We start from the raw sequence: 15,871 nt of genomic DNA on the forward strand, positions 1-15,871 counted from the left end.
TAGGCTCTAAGAGAGGGACTGGTCTACAATGTTGAGGGTAGACTGATAATCAGAGGGAACTTCCTGCAATATCCCCACAAAGGAAGATTCTAGCACTGTCAAATCTCTTTAAAGAAATGACACCCTGTGGAAATGACACAGGGTAGACTTGGAAAGAGGACATCTGGCTCAGAGGGGATAAGGAGGGGTAGAATGGACTAGTTTGCTAGAGTTGCTGTAACAAAATACCACAAATAGAGTAGCTTAAACAACAGACGTTTACGGTCTCGCAGTTCTGGAGCCAGAAGTCTGACATCAAGGCGTCCACAGGGCTGGCTCCCTTTGAAGATGCTAGGAAAGGACGAGTTCCAGGGCCCTCTCCCAGCTTCTGCTCATTCTTTGGCTCATGGTAGCATAAACTCCAGTCTTCATATGGTGTTCTCCCTGTATGCCAGTATCCAAATTCCTCTTTTATAAGGACGCATCATATTGAATAAGGAGCCCACCCTACTTCACTGTAGCCCTATATGAACCCCAGCAATGACTCTCTTTCCAAATAAGGGCGCACTCTGAGGTACTGGAGGTTAAGACTTCAACGTACAAATTTTGGGAAACACAAATTCAACCCCTGACAGATGGGCTCACATTCAGAATTTTGGGACATGATACACATTGGCGTCTATGCACAGCTGACTCCGATGAATGGCATCTTGTTTCAGTTCCTTCTCATCATCCTGTGAACTGGGAGGGCAGTGGGTGGCCTGGAGTAGTGAAATGGCCATGGCTGGGACCATCGCTTTCAGATTTGATACCTGAATCTGTCAGCAGCCTGCTTCCCAGTCATGACATGGAGGTTAGCATGTTAAGGCGCTATTCCAATATCCCAAATAAAAACACCCAGTCCTTCTGAAGGAAAAGACAAAGGATTTATTCTGGTCAGGGTAGAGAGAGCAGAAAGTAGACGGTCCTGCACCTCTTGACCACCGCATGAGGGTTGACTGCCACTTAAAATGTGGAAAACCGCAAAGAAGGGGGGAGAGAGAGGGTGGCAGTTACAACCACAAGTTACATTTCATAAAGTGGAAAAAACATTCTTAGAAATTACACCTTTTGAACATACTCAGAAAGGCAAGCTTATATTAGCTCTATAGTTCAAAGTGTGGTCAGGGTGCAAGTGGGTGAGGGTAGGAGTGTTAGTTTCTATGCGAGTGGGCCCGTGAGGAAAGGGGGGCTGATTTTACATAGGGTGAGTGAGATGTCTGAACAAAAAGGGGTCAGCTTGGCTTAATTTTCAAATCAGCCCATAACGAACAAGCCTCCCTGACTCTCCCCCTAGCAGCTGAAATGGGGGCCTCCACTCTCCCACAGGTCTGGAGCCAGGAGTCTGACGTCAAGGTGTGCACAGGGCTGGCTCCTTTTGAAGATGCTAAGAAAGGACGAGTTCCAGGACCCTCTCCCAGCTTCTGCTAGTTCTTCACTGAGAGGATGCAGGGAGTGTGGAGAGGGCCTACCTAGGAGGGAGCCTCCTAGCACAGGGCAGCAAGCACAAAGCAAAGTGGGTGTCCAGTAGATCCTAACTCCCTTTCCTTCTTGCTCTTGGAAGGTTGTGCATGCAGAAGTTCTTTCCTTGGTTGGACCTAAGGTTCTAAGGAGGGCAGGGGTCAGAAAAGTGCCCAAGGTCTCAGGGCCTGTCTCTTCTTCCTTCGTCTCCACTCCCCTTGCAGATCACATTTGCTTCCCCTGCTGGGCCTGGCCATTCCACCTTCTGCTGCCCATCAGTTCTACCCCCAGTTCTTCCCCCTCATCATGTTTGTCCTGAGGGTCCAGGAACGTGGCTTCAACAGATGTTTATCAAGGAACTGTTACATGTCTTGCGTTGTGCTCGGTGTCCAGTTTCACAGACCCGGGGTTGGTCAGATTGGGGTCCAGTAGCTCCTTCCAAAGGCCTTTGCCCTTGGAAAATGAGATGTGACTTCAGAAGGTGCGGGTGTGGGGTGATGTGGAAACTTAGCCGCAGGATCTTAAGAGTTGAACAGAACTTTGGAACACTCCTGTTTCAGCTTCCTCTGGCTACAGATAGGGAAACCAAGGCCCAGGGAAGGGAGGTAATATGCCAAGGTCAAATGTTGGGTGGTGCAGGGTGCCAGAAGCCAGGCCTTTGAGGTGCATAGGCTGTCCTGAGACGTAAGTGGAAGGTGGTGGGTGCTTCGGGGGTCAGTGATCTGTGTTCCCAAGGTTGAGGGACTTGCGTTTGCAGAGGGGATCGCTTTCAGAGTTCTGGAGCAGAGGAGAGACTAAAAGCAAGGTGGCGGAGCGTGTTTGGGGATTGTGGGAATTTAGGGCCGTGCACCCGCCCCCAGCAATGCGTGGGGCGCCTGGAAAAGGGGCGCGTGGGTAGGTGGGGTCCTGCGGGGGCTAGAGCGCGGGGCTCGGGCCGGTCGGGGCGGGGTGAGTCACCGCCCGCCCGCTCCCATTGTGCGGCCCCGCAGCGGCGGCGGCGGCGGCGGCGGCGGCGGAGCCGAGCGCGAGGAGGTGGAGCCGCGGGCTGCGGGCTCCAGCGCCTGCGTCCGCCCGGCCCGGCTTGCGCGGCGAGAGGCCGGACGGGAGCCCGGTGGCCGCGCCCGGGAACGCGTGGGGAGGGACATGGGGCGCGCCCCGCCCCGCCCCGGCAGGCTCCCGAGCCCTCAGGTACCGCGGGGCCAGCGCGGCCGCGGGGAGGGGCGGGGGCGGCGGGCTGTCCCGGGCGTGGCCCGGCCTGAGGGGCACTCGGGCCGGGCGACCGAGCCAGCCCGGGAGGGGGCCGCCAGCGCGAGCATCCTGACCCCGCCCTCTGCCCCCAGGGCTCCCCACTAGGCCTCCGCAGCGCCCCCTTCTTCTCGCCCGGGGTTCGGGTCCCTTACTGAGCGAGCCTCCCAAGCCGCCCGCCCAGCCATGGCCAACGGAGTGATCCCGCCGCCCGGGGGCGCCTCCCCTCTACCCCAGGTGACTGACGCGTGGGGGAGGGGAAGAGGGGCGGGAGGGACCCTGCCGAGGCGTGGTGCGTTTTCCCGCCGACCTGGGACCCTCAGATCCGCTTATCGCTCTGGGCTGGTGGTGTGGAGAAAGAGGGGTCTTTGGTGTTTTTCAGATCCATGGCCCACTTTTCTCCCAAGGCCTGGTTGCCTGCAGAGGGTGATTTCTGGGATGATGACCCAGGCAGGGGCTCAGGGGGTCGAGGGCTGTTGAAGATGGGGCCTGCTGGTCGCCCCCGCCTCCAACTGGGGCTTGGAGTTGGGGTGGGAGTGGGGTGTTCACAGGCCAGGGGTCCTTAGGAGATGCTGTCTGGGCCTGCAGGTCCGGGTGCCCTTGGAGGAGCCCCCTGTAGGTCCAGACGTGGAGGAGGATGATGACTTGGGCAAGACCTTGGCTGTGAGCAGGTTTGGGGACCTCATCAGCAAGCCCCCGGCCTGGGACCCCGAGAAGCCCAGCCGCAGCTACAGCGAGCGGGACTTTGAGTGTGGGTAGCTTGGGGACCCCTAGTGTGGCTGCCCTCACCACCATCACCTTCATCGCCACCATCACCGTGCTCACCTTCGGCTTGGTCACCCAGTGCCATCCTGTGCTGGACACTGTGCTGGACTCTGTGCTGGGCCACCATGCCATGTTAAGTCATTCTGCCTCTCTCACCCATCACCTATTCACCTGCCAGGGAAGCGGGCCCCACACCAGGAAAGATGTAGGAGATGGGCCTGAGGCCCCACTCTGTGACCTTCATCTTCCCCTTTCGCCCTGCTCACCCTCCTCACCCTCCTTTCCCTCCTTTCCCTCCTCTTTGCCATGTGGTATCCCCTCTCAGCTCCTCTTATGTGTCCTTGCTGTATCACATCTTCCCCAACCCCAGGCTCTCTTTTGTGACCTTCCCTCTCCATCACTCTTGACCCCACTGTCAGGCCTCACCAACGACAGGAGCATGGACACAGATGTTGGGGGGAGGCAGGCCCTGGAGGAAGGACTAGGGTGCCCTCCTTTGAGGCCTTGAGCTAGAATAAGGTGTGTGCCCCTTGGGCGGGGAGGCTCCCTACTCTTGCGGGGGCCTCACCCGCTCTCCTGCACCCCCAGTTCACCGGCACACATCACATCACACCCACCACCCGCTCTCAGCGCGCCTGCCTCCACCACACAAGCTTCGACGACTGCCCCCCACCTCTGCCCGGCATACTAGGAAGAAGGGGAAGAAGGAGAAGACCTCTGCTCCTCCCTCTGAGGGGACCCCTCCCATCCAGGAGGAGGGGGGAGCTGGAGCAGATGAGGAGGAGGAAGAGGAGGAAGAGGAAGGGGAGTCCGAGGTAGAACCTGTGGAGCCCCCACCATCAGGGTCCCCACCGAAAGCAAAGGTAGGGGCCTGCTGTTTGAATGGGGAATGACTGGTCAGGGAGAGGTGCACAAAGGATGGAGGAAGACCGGCTGGGGCCAGGCTTGCTGAGAGGTAACATCTGTCTGCCCGTAGTTCTCCATTGGCAGTGATGAGGATGATAGTCCTGGCCTCTCGGGGAAGGCTGCCTGCACCAAGCCTCTGCCCTCAGTGGGCCCACGCCCTGACCAGAGCCCTCAGCCTTCGCTCAGGTACTGGTCTCAGCCTTCATTCAGCAGGATCTAGCCCAGCCCAGAGCAGTTAGGCCCAAGGCTCCTGAGTCAACTCCTTGCTGATCCCAAGGAGTATCCCCAGGTGTGACCCAGAGAGGAGGGGAAGGGGAGGGGAGCATTATATGTCTCCATAGTTTACAAGGGGGAGAGGACAAGAAGGGAGAAGATAGGAAAGAGCAGAGCCAAGAGTTCTCCAGGCCTGAGGTGTCAGAGTGGAGAGGACAGGGTATAGGCAGGAAGAGGAGGGACCGGTCCTATGGGGAGGAAGGCCTCTGTCTGGTACCCAGGTGTCTACTCCAGGCCCCAAAGCTGGAGAAGGTACTGGAATCTACTAGCCTAGCTGTCTCCATGGCCTTGCCCTGTCAAGTCCAGGGTGCATGTTGTCTCCTCAGCTCCCCTAGTCCCCGTGCTCGGGCGTCCCGAGTTGCTGCTGAGAAGAGCCGTCCCTGGAGCCCATCGGCCAGTTATGACCTGCGGGAGCGACTGTGCCCAGGCAGTGCCCTGGGTAACCCTGGTGGTCCAGAGCAGCAGGTGCCTACTGACGAGGCAGAGGCCCAGATGCTGGGATCCGCAGACCTGGATGACATGAAGAGTGAGTGACATCCTATGGCAGTCCCTCCCACTGGCTCCCAGCCTGCCAGAGACCTTGAAGAGGCCTGTGCTTACCCCCACCTGGGGCTGAGTCCCCTCTGCAGTGTCCCTGTCTGCTGGAATGTGACCAATGACAGGGAGCTCACTGCTTCACCAAGCCATCTCGCCTCTGATTGCCAGAGCTGAGATTTCCGTCTGTGACACCTTTGGTTCTGATTCTGTCCTCTGAGTCACCCCTGAAATAAGGCACTCTCTTTCCCTCATGGCATTTGAGGACATCATTATACTCCCTTCTCTCAAGGGCCCTCTTCTCAGAGTAAACTCTTGAACCCTAGCTTCTTACCCCAGAGTAGACCAGCTCTCTGAGCCTGAGTCAGACCCAGGCCCCTGCTCCTCCCTGACCCAGGACCTCTGTCACTCCTGTCCCACCACCCTTGGCTGGGCCTGGCTGTGATTTCTGTACATTCCTTCCATCTTATCAGTGCCCTGGCTTTGGTGCCACCTGTCATCACCCATGGGGCTCTGTGCCCAGGCCAGGGGCATCACTGGCCCCGCCCTCCTTCTCTTCAGAACCACTGGATGTGTTTGGGGGGGCAGGGTAGGGTAGGGCTTTGAGCTCAGTACGTCATGGAAAGTTGCCAGGGCCTGAGGACAGGGACAGGAACAATCCGATGGCAGCAGTAGCAGCAGCAGCGGCAGCGGGATGGGGGGGTAATGGGGAGGGCGTGTTTACAGACCCAGGGTGGGGGCTGGAAGCAGCAGGGAGAAAGCTTGGGGACGTGAGGAGTTGGGGTCAGGAGGCCTTGCTACCTCCAGCTTTGCTTGGACAAAGACCACTGTTGCCCAGGCTCCCACCTCTTGGGAGAACCCAGGTTCGGGGAGGGAGCAGGGGCTGAGGCCTTGGCTGCGGGGGAATGACGAGCCCGTTGGAGGAGGTCATGGAGCCCAATGGGGCACTGAGCCCTGGACCCAGGGACGCTGAGGGCCAGACTTCTGGGAGGAATCCAGCCTCCAGCCCTCGAGACTTGCTGGCCTCAGAGGACTTAGAGATGTTTGTGCTGGACTTTGAGGACTATGGCCTGTGGGAGCCCATCAGGGGCCAGGAGAGCCCTGTGGCAGGGGCACCAGCTGGTGAGTAACTGGACGGCCAGCCTGTCCCAGCTGCTGACCTGGGAAAGGGCAGGCAGAAGTGTAACCTGCCTGAGTCTGTTGGGATGTGTACTCATGGGGCATGGGTGCTGGGAAGTGTTGGGGGCTTGGTGCCTAGGGGCTTGGTGTCAGTCATGCCCCCCTGCCAGGGGGAGAAGTGGCAGGGACCAGAAGGTCCAGCTGGGATTATGGACCAAGTTAGGGTCTGATTTTTTGTTGTGATTAGGCCAGTGGTTCCCTGTGTGATAAAGGGGGTATCTTCCCCCTTCCTGTCAGTCTCTTTATCCATGAAATGGCCACATCAGATGATGTGACCCTGGCAGTGTGGCCTCATGGTGACTGTCGTGCCCACCAGGTAGACTGGTTGGGCAGAGCAGGGGATTGGAATCTCTAGGCTGTGAGCTCAGGGCCTGAGCTGGACCTGTGGGACCGCCAAGCCCACCTTCTCTGCAGGTCACCGGCTGGAGGACAACCCTGGAGTGCGGCGGCACTTAGTGAAGAAGCCATCCCGGACTCAGGGAGGGAGGGGAAGCCCGAGTGGCCTGGCCCCCATCTTGCGCAGGAAGAAGAAGAAGAAGAAGCTGGACCGGAGGCCTCACGAGGTGCAGGAGCCTGAGGGTGTGGGCCTGGGGCTTCCTCACCTGCTCTGCCCAGAGCCTTCCTTTCTCTTCTTCCCTGCCCTTCCCTGGAGTGACATCTCCCATGCCATCCTGTTCCACCTGGCAGCCCCCAGGCTCTCACCCTTGGCTCCCACCTCAGGTTTTTGTGGAGCTGAATGAGTTAATGCTGGACCGAAGCCAAGAGCCCCACTGGCGGGAGACAGCCCGCTGGATCAAGTTTGAGGAGGATGTAGAGGAGGAGACGGAGCGCTGGGGGAAGCCCCACGTGGCCTCCCTCTCCTTCCGCAGTCTTCTGGAGCTCAGGAGGACCATTGCTCAGGGTAGGGATCCTTAGGCCTGCTCCCCTCAAGACCGCAGAGCTTAGCCTGTGCCAGACTGCCCAGCTCTCTGGGCCTACTCCCTGGAGGCCAGGGCCCAGGCAAGGAAATCTGGCCACCACTTTGGGGTCATTGAGTCCAATTGCCTTGGCCATTCATAAGCTCTGAGGGGCAGGTCCCTGCTACTGTACCTGTTGCCCAGTGGACGTTCCCAAGTTAGGGGAGGTTGTGTGCTACAAGTTCATGGAAGTCCTCCCTGCCTTGGTGAGGAGGGGCCTGTCTGCTTCTGTGCTTTGCTTTCACACCCCTTTACCAGCCAGCCCATGGCCATAGGGGGCTGTTTCGGCTTGGATGCACTGGGTACTTGTCTTGTCCAGTACCCATGCCTACCCCTGGGGGCAAGGGAGCATGGGAGGTGGTTTCCTATCTGGACAGGATGTGCTCCCTCCAACTATATTCCTAGGAGCGGCCCTCCTGGACCTGGAGCAGACCACCCTGCCAGGCATTGCACACCTGGTGGTGGAGACCATGATTGTGTCTGATCAGATCCGACCAGAGGACAGAGCCAGCGTCCTGCGTACTCTGCTGCTAAAACACAGGTGCAGGCAGGGCACCTGGGGGCAGGTCTGGTATACTGGGAGCTCATTCTCTTTTCATCTTCCTATAGCTCCAACCATTAGAAAGGTCTTACACTGAGGCAGAAAAAATGGAGGCTTCGATCTTCCACTTCTTACCTCCTTATGACCTCAGACTACCTTGTCCCCTTTCTTCAGCCATCCCAATGATGACAAGGACAGTGGCTTTTTCCCTCGAAACCCATCGAGCTCCAGTGTGAACTCAGTCCTGGGGAATCATCACCCAACCCCCAGCCATGGCCCCGATGGTGCAGTGCCTACAATGACTGATGACCTGGGGGAGCCAGCACCACTCTGGCCACATGATCCTGATGCCAAGGAGGTCAGTGGCCTTGCTCTGACTTGGGCCAGGGGACTGAGAGGTCATCCAGTTTGAGTTGAGGTTATCAACAGCTTCATTGAGCAGGTTGGGAAGGACCCTTGCTTGGCACTGTGCTAGGCATGTGGGGGATCTGGAGGTGACATGCATGAGGGTTTCCTGTGCTGGAGACATGGGGGTAAAAGGCCATCGTGTGGCAGATCCCTGGGATCCAGATCTTGGCATGATCCCTTCTGGATGTGAATCCACGATACCAGTGGTCCTGTCTTGGCTGGGAGGGAGAATGCAGGCCCAGATCCAGGGCTAGAGTGAGAGATGGGAGGGCCTGCCACGGCCTCCGGTCTGGGTCCCAGCCCTATTCCAGTTCTGCGTCCTCAGAAGCCCCTCCACATGCCTGGGGGAGATGGTCACCGTGGGAAAAGCCTGAAGCTGCTGGAGAAGATCCCTGAAGATGCTGAGGCCACCGTTGTGCTTGTGGGTGAGCAGGGCAGGGTGCTGGGACCTTCCCCTATGGCCTGCTGATCTTGAGCTCTGTCTGGAAGCCGTTGCCTCCAGCTCTTTCTTTCCCCATCCCGTTCCTGCTTCCCATCTTGCTAGTCCATATAGCAATATTGTGAGAATTAGAAAAAAGAATCCTTATTTAATTCTCATAATTTCTTTCTGTTGGTAAATTGTAATAAATATATAAGTGCATAAGTTAATAGAGTCTTTCAGATTGGAGTTTCTTTGTGCAGTGTGCATTCTGCTCCACTGTGCATAAAAGCCCCAGAACCCTATCCAGCATGATTTGCCTTCCTCTTCCCCCAGGCTGTGTGCCTTTCTTGGAGCAGCCAGCGGCAGCCTTTGTGCGGCTGAGTGAGGCTGTGCTCTTGGAGTCTGTGCTTGAGGTCCCTGTGCCTGTCCGCTTCCTCTTCGTGATGCTGGGGCCCAGCCACACCAGCACCGACTACCATGAGCTGGGGCGCTCCATTGCCACTCTCATGTCTGACAAGGTGGGCTCTGTTACCCTTGGGCTGGGCCGTAGGCCTATTTCCCTGGGCCCTGCTTGTTCTCTGGGCCACTCAGTGCCTGTGGAGGCAGGGGTGCTGAGGCCATGCTCTGGAGTGTGGTTGGCCCATGCTAGAAAGGGGCTGGGGTTTGGGAGGAGGGATGATGTAGGGGAGAGGAAGTCCAGACCTTGAAGTTTCAGATGTAAGAAAGACTTGAATGGGAGGGCTGGTTGTGCTGGGTCTTCGCTGTGTTTCTCCTGGACTTGGATAGGAAGGTCCTCTAGCCAGGGGTTGTGTTCAACCAGTCACAATGGTTCTGGAGGCCCCTGCTCTGCCCTGTGCTACTGCTGTAGTTGCTGCTTGTGGAAAAGTCTGGAGGCCCTGAGGAGAACAGAGGGCATTTGGGGAAGTTCAGGGCAGTGCTGCGCGCAGGCCTGCAGGGACAAGTGCCAATATTTTGACAGTTGATATTGCCAGATTGGCTCTGTGGCTGTGGCTGCCCGTCCACCCTGCCCCTAGCTCTGTGGTCCAACACCTCCTCCCAGGAGCCCTCCTCCAAAGGCCTCCTTCCCCTTCCCTCCTGTCCCCTCAGCTGTTTCACGAGGCTGCCTACCAGGCAGATGACCGGCAGGACCTCCTGAGTGCCATCAGTGAGTTCCTGGATGGCAGCATTGTGATCCCCCCATCTGAGGTGGAGGGCCGTGACCTACTGCGCTCTGTGGCCGCCTTCCAGCGAGAGCTGCTGAGGAAGCGCCGGGAGCGTGAGCAGACCAAAGTCGAGACGACCACCCGGGGCGGCTACGTGGCCCCTGGGAAAGGTCAGACCCCCATGACACACCCTTGCCAACCCCACGACCTGCAGCCAGGCCCCAGCCCTGTGCTGACTGCCCCAGTCCTTCCTGCCGGCTTTGGCTTCCGTCCCTGACCCCATGTCTCAGGCTGTGCAGGGCTGAGCCTGGGGCCTCCAAGCTGGAGGGATTGGTCCGTGTTCCAGCAGCCTCTTGTTCCCCAGAGCTGTCTTTGGAGTTGGGGGGCTCAGAGGCAACCCCTGAAGATGACCCCCTGCTGCGGACGGGCTCGGTGTTTGGGGGGCTTGTCCGGGACGTGAAGCGGCGCTACCCCCACTACCCCAGTGACCTGCGGGACGCCCTGCACTCCCAGTGTGTGGCCGCTGTGCTCTTCATCTACTTTGCGGCCCTCAGCCCTGCCATCACTTTTGGGGGCCTGCTAGGTAAGGGGTGGGGGAGTTGGGGCTCCTGTGGTCACTTTGGGGGTTCTGGGTTACCTGCAGGGTTTCTGGGCCACAGCGTCCTAGGGGTCACTTTAGGAAACCAATAGAGGAGCTTGAAAGGTGTGACTACCTGTGGGAGCTGCTAGGTTGGCGAATCCTAGGGATCACTTTTGGGGGACTGTAAAGTGAGGTGAGAGGAGAGGAGAGGGACCTCACAAAGGGTGAGGTCCTGTGATCACCTTTGGACTGGTGGGAGGGGCCCGGGAAGAATGAGGGTGGGGAGGGGTCCCTGTATATCACTCTGGGGGCCACTCTGCTTTTGCTGGGCCCCCCAGTTTAGGATAAACTAGAAGAGGAAGGAGGCGGGTATAAAGAGCCAGGCTAGGGTCACCCGATTGCCACTGCTCACCTCAGGAGAGAAGACGGAGGGGCTGATGGGCGTGTCAGAGCTGATTGTGTCCACGGCTGTGCTGGGCGTCCTCTTCTCTCTGCTGGGTGCCCAGCCGCTGCTGGTGGTTGGCTTTTCTGGGCCGTTGCTTGTCTTTGAAGAGGCCTTCTTCAAGGTGAATCTCCGCTGTCCCCTGTCCCCGGGCTGCCTGCCTTGCTCTGCTTCGCGCCTCTTTCCTTCCTCTCCCCATCGGAGTCCACCACTTTCCATCCCTTCAAGGGAAGATGGCCTGTGGGTGACTGCCACACCTCTGCCCCTAGTTCTGCCGCGCCCAGGATCTGGAGTACCTCACTGGCCGGGTGTGGGTTGGCCTCTGGCTGGTGATCTTCGTCCTCGCCCTGGTGGCCGCTGAAGGCAGCTTCCTGGTCCGCTATATCTCACCTTTCACCCAGGAGATCTTTGCTTTCCTCATCTCGCTCATTTTCATCTATGAGACTTTCCACAAGCTCTACAAGGTGGGGGTCTGGACGAGTGGGTTGAGATAAGCCTGGCAGGTCTCCAGGGAGTGGGGGAAGGCAGGTTTGGAGTTGCGGGGCAGGGGGCAAGGGGAGGGGCTCTGCTGGGTGTGGGTGTTGGCGGATCAGGGACACCTAGGTCTCAGCTGAAGGGGAGGGGCAAGACCCAGAGAATGCCATCGTACCCTGAGAAACTGGAGGCTTAGCCATGTGAATCTACCTGCACAGATGTGATGGAGTAGGGGTACTGGTACCACTAAGAGGCTGTGTGTCCTTGGTTCACCTTCTGTAGGGGTGTGAGTGTGTGTGTGTGAGATGCTGAAGTTGTGGATTACTGCTGTCTGCTCAGGTGTGTGAGGGGGCACCCCCTCTTAAACAGGGGTACTGAAGGTGATGACATCAGGCTCACCTGCCCAAATGGGTGATAAGGTTTCCTTGTTGTGCTCACACAGGTGTTCACAGAGCACCCGCTGCTGCCATTCTACCCTCCTGAGGGGACCCTGGAGGCTGGCCTGGAGCCGAATGGCAGTGCCCTGCCCCCTACTGAGGGACCACCTGGCCCCAGGAACCAGCCCAACACGGCTTTGCTGTCCCTCATCCTCATGCTTGGGACCTTCCTCATTGCCTTCTTCCTGCGCAAATTCAGGAACAGCCGCTTCCTTGGTGGCAAGGTGCATGGCACCCCCGTGTGGTGCCCTCCCAAAGGGTCCTTGGAGGGCCAGACTGTGCTCCAGAGAGAGGCTGTGTCCCTCTCCTTTCTCCAGCCAACCTATGGGCTCACTCCAAGTCTGGGCAGCCCTGGTACCCCATTAGAAACCACCTTCTAAAGAATTTTTTCATTGCCCCCCAGAGAAGTTTCATCAAGATGATAATGCCCTTCTGGGTGCAGTTGGCACCCACAGGAGGGGCTCAGAGAGACAGGTTGGGGGACTTCTGGCTTCTGGAAGGGCAGAGGTGGGGTGGTAAGCCCATGTCTACAGACTCTCATTCCACCTCTGCTTCCTCCTGACCGGCCCCCTGCAGGCTCGCCGCCTCATTGGGGATTTTGGCATCCCCATCTCCATCCTGGTGATGGTCCTGGTAGACTACTCCATTACAGACACCTACACACAGGTGGGTGAGCCCTGTCCCTGCTGCATATGGTTCCCACCCAGGGCCAGGACCACCCTGGATAAAAAGTAGGGCTGCTCTCCTAGTAGAAGGGTGACTTGCTGCGGCCATGCTGGGAGGGTGGGGCTGGGCTTCCAGGAGCAGCTGTTTGGTTGGCCAAGGAAGGAATCCTGAGGAGCCGGTGTGGGCTGGGGCGGGATGACAAGTCTCCCTGTGGCAGGCCTCCCGACTGCTCTGGAGCTCTGGATGAAGGTATTTCATTTCCTTTCCCTCTACTGAATCCTTAGAAGGACAGAGATGTTGGAGAATACAAAATGAATTTCCCCATTCCCCGAAGTTCTGGTACTGGGGACACAGAACTTGGCAGGAGCAGCTACTGCATGGGCTTTCTGCATGGGGAGGCTGTATTTCTGAGCCCAGTCTTCTTTCCTGTCCTGCAGAAGCTGACCGTGCCCACAGGGCTCTCAGTGACCTCCCCGCATAAGCGCACGTGGTTCATCCCACCCCTGGGCAGTGCTCGCCCTTTCCCTCCCTGGATGATGGTGGCAGCTGCTGTCCCTGCCCTCCTGGTCCTCATCCTGATATTCATGGAGACACAGATCACAGCGTGAGAGGGCTGGGGTACCTGGGGGAGGAGAAAGGGGGAGGACCAAGGCCGGGCATCTGTTGGTCTGGGGGTAGCAGGAGCTATGGCAGGCCTTGAGGAGGGGAGCGTCAGGAGCTGGTAGGGGTGAGGAGGAGGGGGTCAGCAGGGAGCAGTGGGGGACGTGGGGTACGGGCAGGGCATGTGGGTCTGGACATGATCCTCCTGGGTAGTTCGATAGGATCCATGTCTGTTGCCACCAGGGTTTGCATGGTGGCACTTGACAGACCTCAGAATGCTCTGGCAGACGGTCTCTCACCCAGGGATGCTCACATGCATCTGAGTTTGGTTAGACCGAAACAATGTGGTGAGATTTGGCATCTGGCTTTTGTGGTGTTTTAGATATTCACAGTATAAGAATTTGGCTCAAATTTGCTGCAATGTGAGAACTTCAATTTGGGAACTTGAAAGAGGAAGCTGGGGAGAAACGTGTCTGCACATCCCTCGCCCACATTCCTGTCCTTGTGTGTGTGTGCAGGCTGTGTCTGCTGCAGGCCCCCAGCCAGCCAACCCTGTTCCCCTCCCCGCTGCAGGCTCATCGTCAGTCAGAAGGCGAGGAGGCTGCTCAAGGGCTCTGGCTTTCACCTTGACCTATTGCTGATTGGTTCCCTGGGTGGCCTCTGTGGGCTGTTTGGGTTGCCCTGGCTTACAGCTGCCACCGTCCGCTCTGTCACCCACGTCAATGCACTGACAGTGATGCGCACTGCCATTGCACCTGGTGACAAGCCCCAGATCCAGGAAGTGCGGGAGCAGCGGGTCACCGGGGTGCTCATCGCGAGCCTCGTGGGTGAGACCCCGGCCTTCCCTGCAGACCTGCCTGGGGCCCTGTGGCCTGCAGTTCTCTGTCCCAGGCCTGACTGGGTTGCCTCTGAATCTGCAAATGTGTCACATCTGGCTGCTTCTCTGACTCCCAACCTACCTTCTCACCTTGTGAGCCCTTCCCTGAGCCCTTTCCTAGTTCTCCGTCCCATTCCTCTTGTTTGTGGCCTAGCTGACCTGTCACAGGGTCCATGTCCCATTGTTCCCAGGCCCATCTGTCTTAACGGAGGCTGCCTGAGGGGTCAGGTAGGCCTGTGTCACCTCTTCCAGGCCTGTCCATCGTCATGGGAGCTGTGTTGCGGCGGATCCCACTGGCTGTGCTCTTTGGAATTTTCCTGTACATGGGCGTCACCTCACTGTCTGGTATCCAGCTGTCCCAGCGTCTGTTACTCATCTTCATGCCGGCAAAACACCATCCAGAGCAGCCCTACGTGACTAAGGTTGGGCCAGGAGGCATGGAGGTGGGGAAATGGGGTAATGGGGCCAGAATCTGGAGAGATTCCCGAGCCAGAGATGGACAGGATGAATATGAAGGATCAGCTGGGTCTTGGAGCCAGGTTCCCAAAGGTGTGGGTGGGAGGTGACTGGGGCTGCTGGGTGGTGAGGACTGATGCCTGTTCCTCCAGGTGAAGACATGGCGGATGCACCTGTTTACCTGCATCCAGTTGGGCTGTATTGCCCTGCTCTGGGTGGTCAAGTCCACAGCGGCCTCTCTTGCCTTTCCCTTCCTGCTGCTGCTCACGGTGCCTCTGAGGCGTTGCCTTCTGCCCCGGCTCTTCCAGGACAGGGAGCTGCAGGCGGTAAGGGATGGTGGTTTGGGGTAGCAGACTTAGTGTGAATGGGCACTGGAATCAGATACTTGGGTTCCAGTATTTACTGAGCCACCTGCCAGTTTGTATGACCTTAGCCAAGTTAGCCATCTGAAATCTCATTTTCATCTGTCTAATGGAGCTGATAACAGATTCTACCTTACATGACTATTGGGAGGATTAATACTAATCCACATGAAGCGCTTGCGTGGTTTGGTGCAAGAGTAAACACGGGGCTGCTGTGGGCAACAGTGCATGTTGTGCCCTGAACAAAGGCATGCAGCTGAGGGACAGAGAGGTGGGGGTGGCATGGTGCTGAAGTCCATCATGAACCCTGTTTTGTTGACTGGAGAGAGAGACATCTCTTTGCAATTCATCCATACTTACATGCGGCATGTAGAGGTGCCACAGAAAGTAGAAGTGGCCTAGGAGGGAATTTCACACGTTGCACTTGCCGTCATGATTATTATTATTGCTAAGATTTTGGTCACAGGAAATGCTTCACTCTGGGGTCATGGTCCCTGCAGAGAGTGAGGCCTGGAAATGGTCTGGGAGTAGGGAAGGAAGGTATGGGGAGCTGTTTCCCTGCCCAACCTCATGCTCCTTTCTGCAGCTGGACTCAGAAGATGCTGAACCAAACTTTGATGAGGATGGCCAGGATGAGTACAACGAGCTGCATATGCCTGTGTGACTGACCTTCTCGGATGGTGCCCCTCACAGACCCTTCCTTAGTGATCAACACTGGGGCCCCAGGCCAAGCCCCGCGCTAGGGCCAGGGATGTGCCTGGAGTTTGACTGATGCCAGGCTAGAGTGGCCATCTGACTTCAGCCCAGGACCTTGCACAGACCAGACGGGCACAGGCTTTGAGCTCATTATAACCACACTCCTTGTCTTGTGTCTGCCTCACTTTCTTGGTGCCATCTCTGGTCTCTCAGGTCACATTATCCATCTGGAATTGGAAGAATTTTATTATCTGGGTCATCAAAACCTGGGAGAGGTTTAAGGCAAGGACAAAGTCCTTGAGGTGAAAAGGGAGAATCAAGACCACAGAAGGTCAGGGCTGGGCCTTATCATCCCTGCCTCAGGCCCCTCAAGAACAGCTGAGGAGCAGGAGGCTCAAGGTCTGCTCAAGG

General features: G+C 57.7%; 1 protein-coding gene across 3 annotated transcripts; it reads left to right on the top strand.

Annotated features, from left to right (window-relative positions):
• Positions 1–2,505: 2,505 nt before the first annotated feature.
• Positions 2,506–15,628, top strand: SLC4A3 (solute carrier family 4 member 3). Of its 3 annotated transcripts, XM_079131286.1 has the most exons (23): positions 2,506–2,667; positions 2,820–2,961; positions 3,313–3,475; positions 4,078–4,352; positions 4,466–4,581; positions 4,995–5,194; positions 6,796–6,944; positions 7,102–7,282; positions 7,743–7,878; positions 8,053–8,236; positions 8,612–8,711; positions 9,041–9,225; positions 9,815–10,040; positions 10,235–10,453; positions 10,868–11,016; positions 11,162–11,356; positions 11,809–12,027; positions 12,380–12,469; positions 12,907–13,073; positions 13,643–13,896; positions 14,199–14,368; positions 14,555–14,728; positions 15,351–15,628. In XM_079131286.1, exons 2-23 carry the CDS (start codon positions 2,911–2,913, stop codon positions 15,426–15,428), a joined length of 3,681 nt encoding a protein of 1,226 aa, XP_078987412.1. In that variant the 5' UTR covers positions 2,506–2,667; positions 2,820–2,910; the 3' UTR covers positions 15,429–15,628. The 3 variants fall into 3 exon arrangements, with proteins under 3 accessions (XP_078987412.1, XP_078987413.1, XP_078987414.1); XM_079131287.1 differs by lacking the exons at positions 2,506–2,667; positions 2,820–2,961 and having other exon boundaries at positions 3,345–3,621; XM_079131288.1 differs by lacking the exons at positions 2,506–2,667; positions 2,820–2,961; positions 3,313–3,475; ... (1 more) ...; positions 4,466–4,581; positions 4,995–5,194 and adding an exon at positions 5,927–6,324.
• The last annotated feature ends 243 nt before the right edge of the window (positions 15,629–15,871 follow it).

Source organism: Sciurus vulgaris, assembly GCF_902686455.1.
Source record: "Sciurus vulgaris genome assembly, chromosome: 3".
NCBI lineage: Eukaryota > Metazoa > Chordata > Mammalia > Rodentia > Sciuridae > Sciurus > Sciurus vulgaris.

What these genes read in the sequence shown, in the direction of transcription:
- SLC4A3 (XM_079131286.1), top strand. Translation starts at nt 2,911, where the DNA reads ATGGCCAACGGAGTGATCCCGCCGCCCGGGGGCGCCTCCCCTCTACCC. An exon ending in CCACTCTCATGTCTGACAAG is followed by an intron (nt 9,226 to 9,814) that starts GTGGGCTCTGTT and finishes CTGTCCCCTCAG; the next exon opens with CTGTTTCACGAGGCTGCCTA. An exon ending in AGGACAGGGAGCTGCAGGCG is followed by an intron (nt 14,729 to 15,350) that starts GTAAGGGATGGT and finishes TCCTTTCTGCAG; the next exon opens with CTGGACTCAGAAGATGCTGA.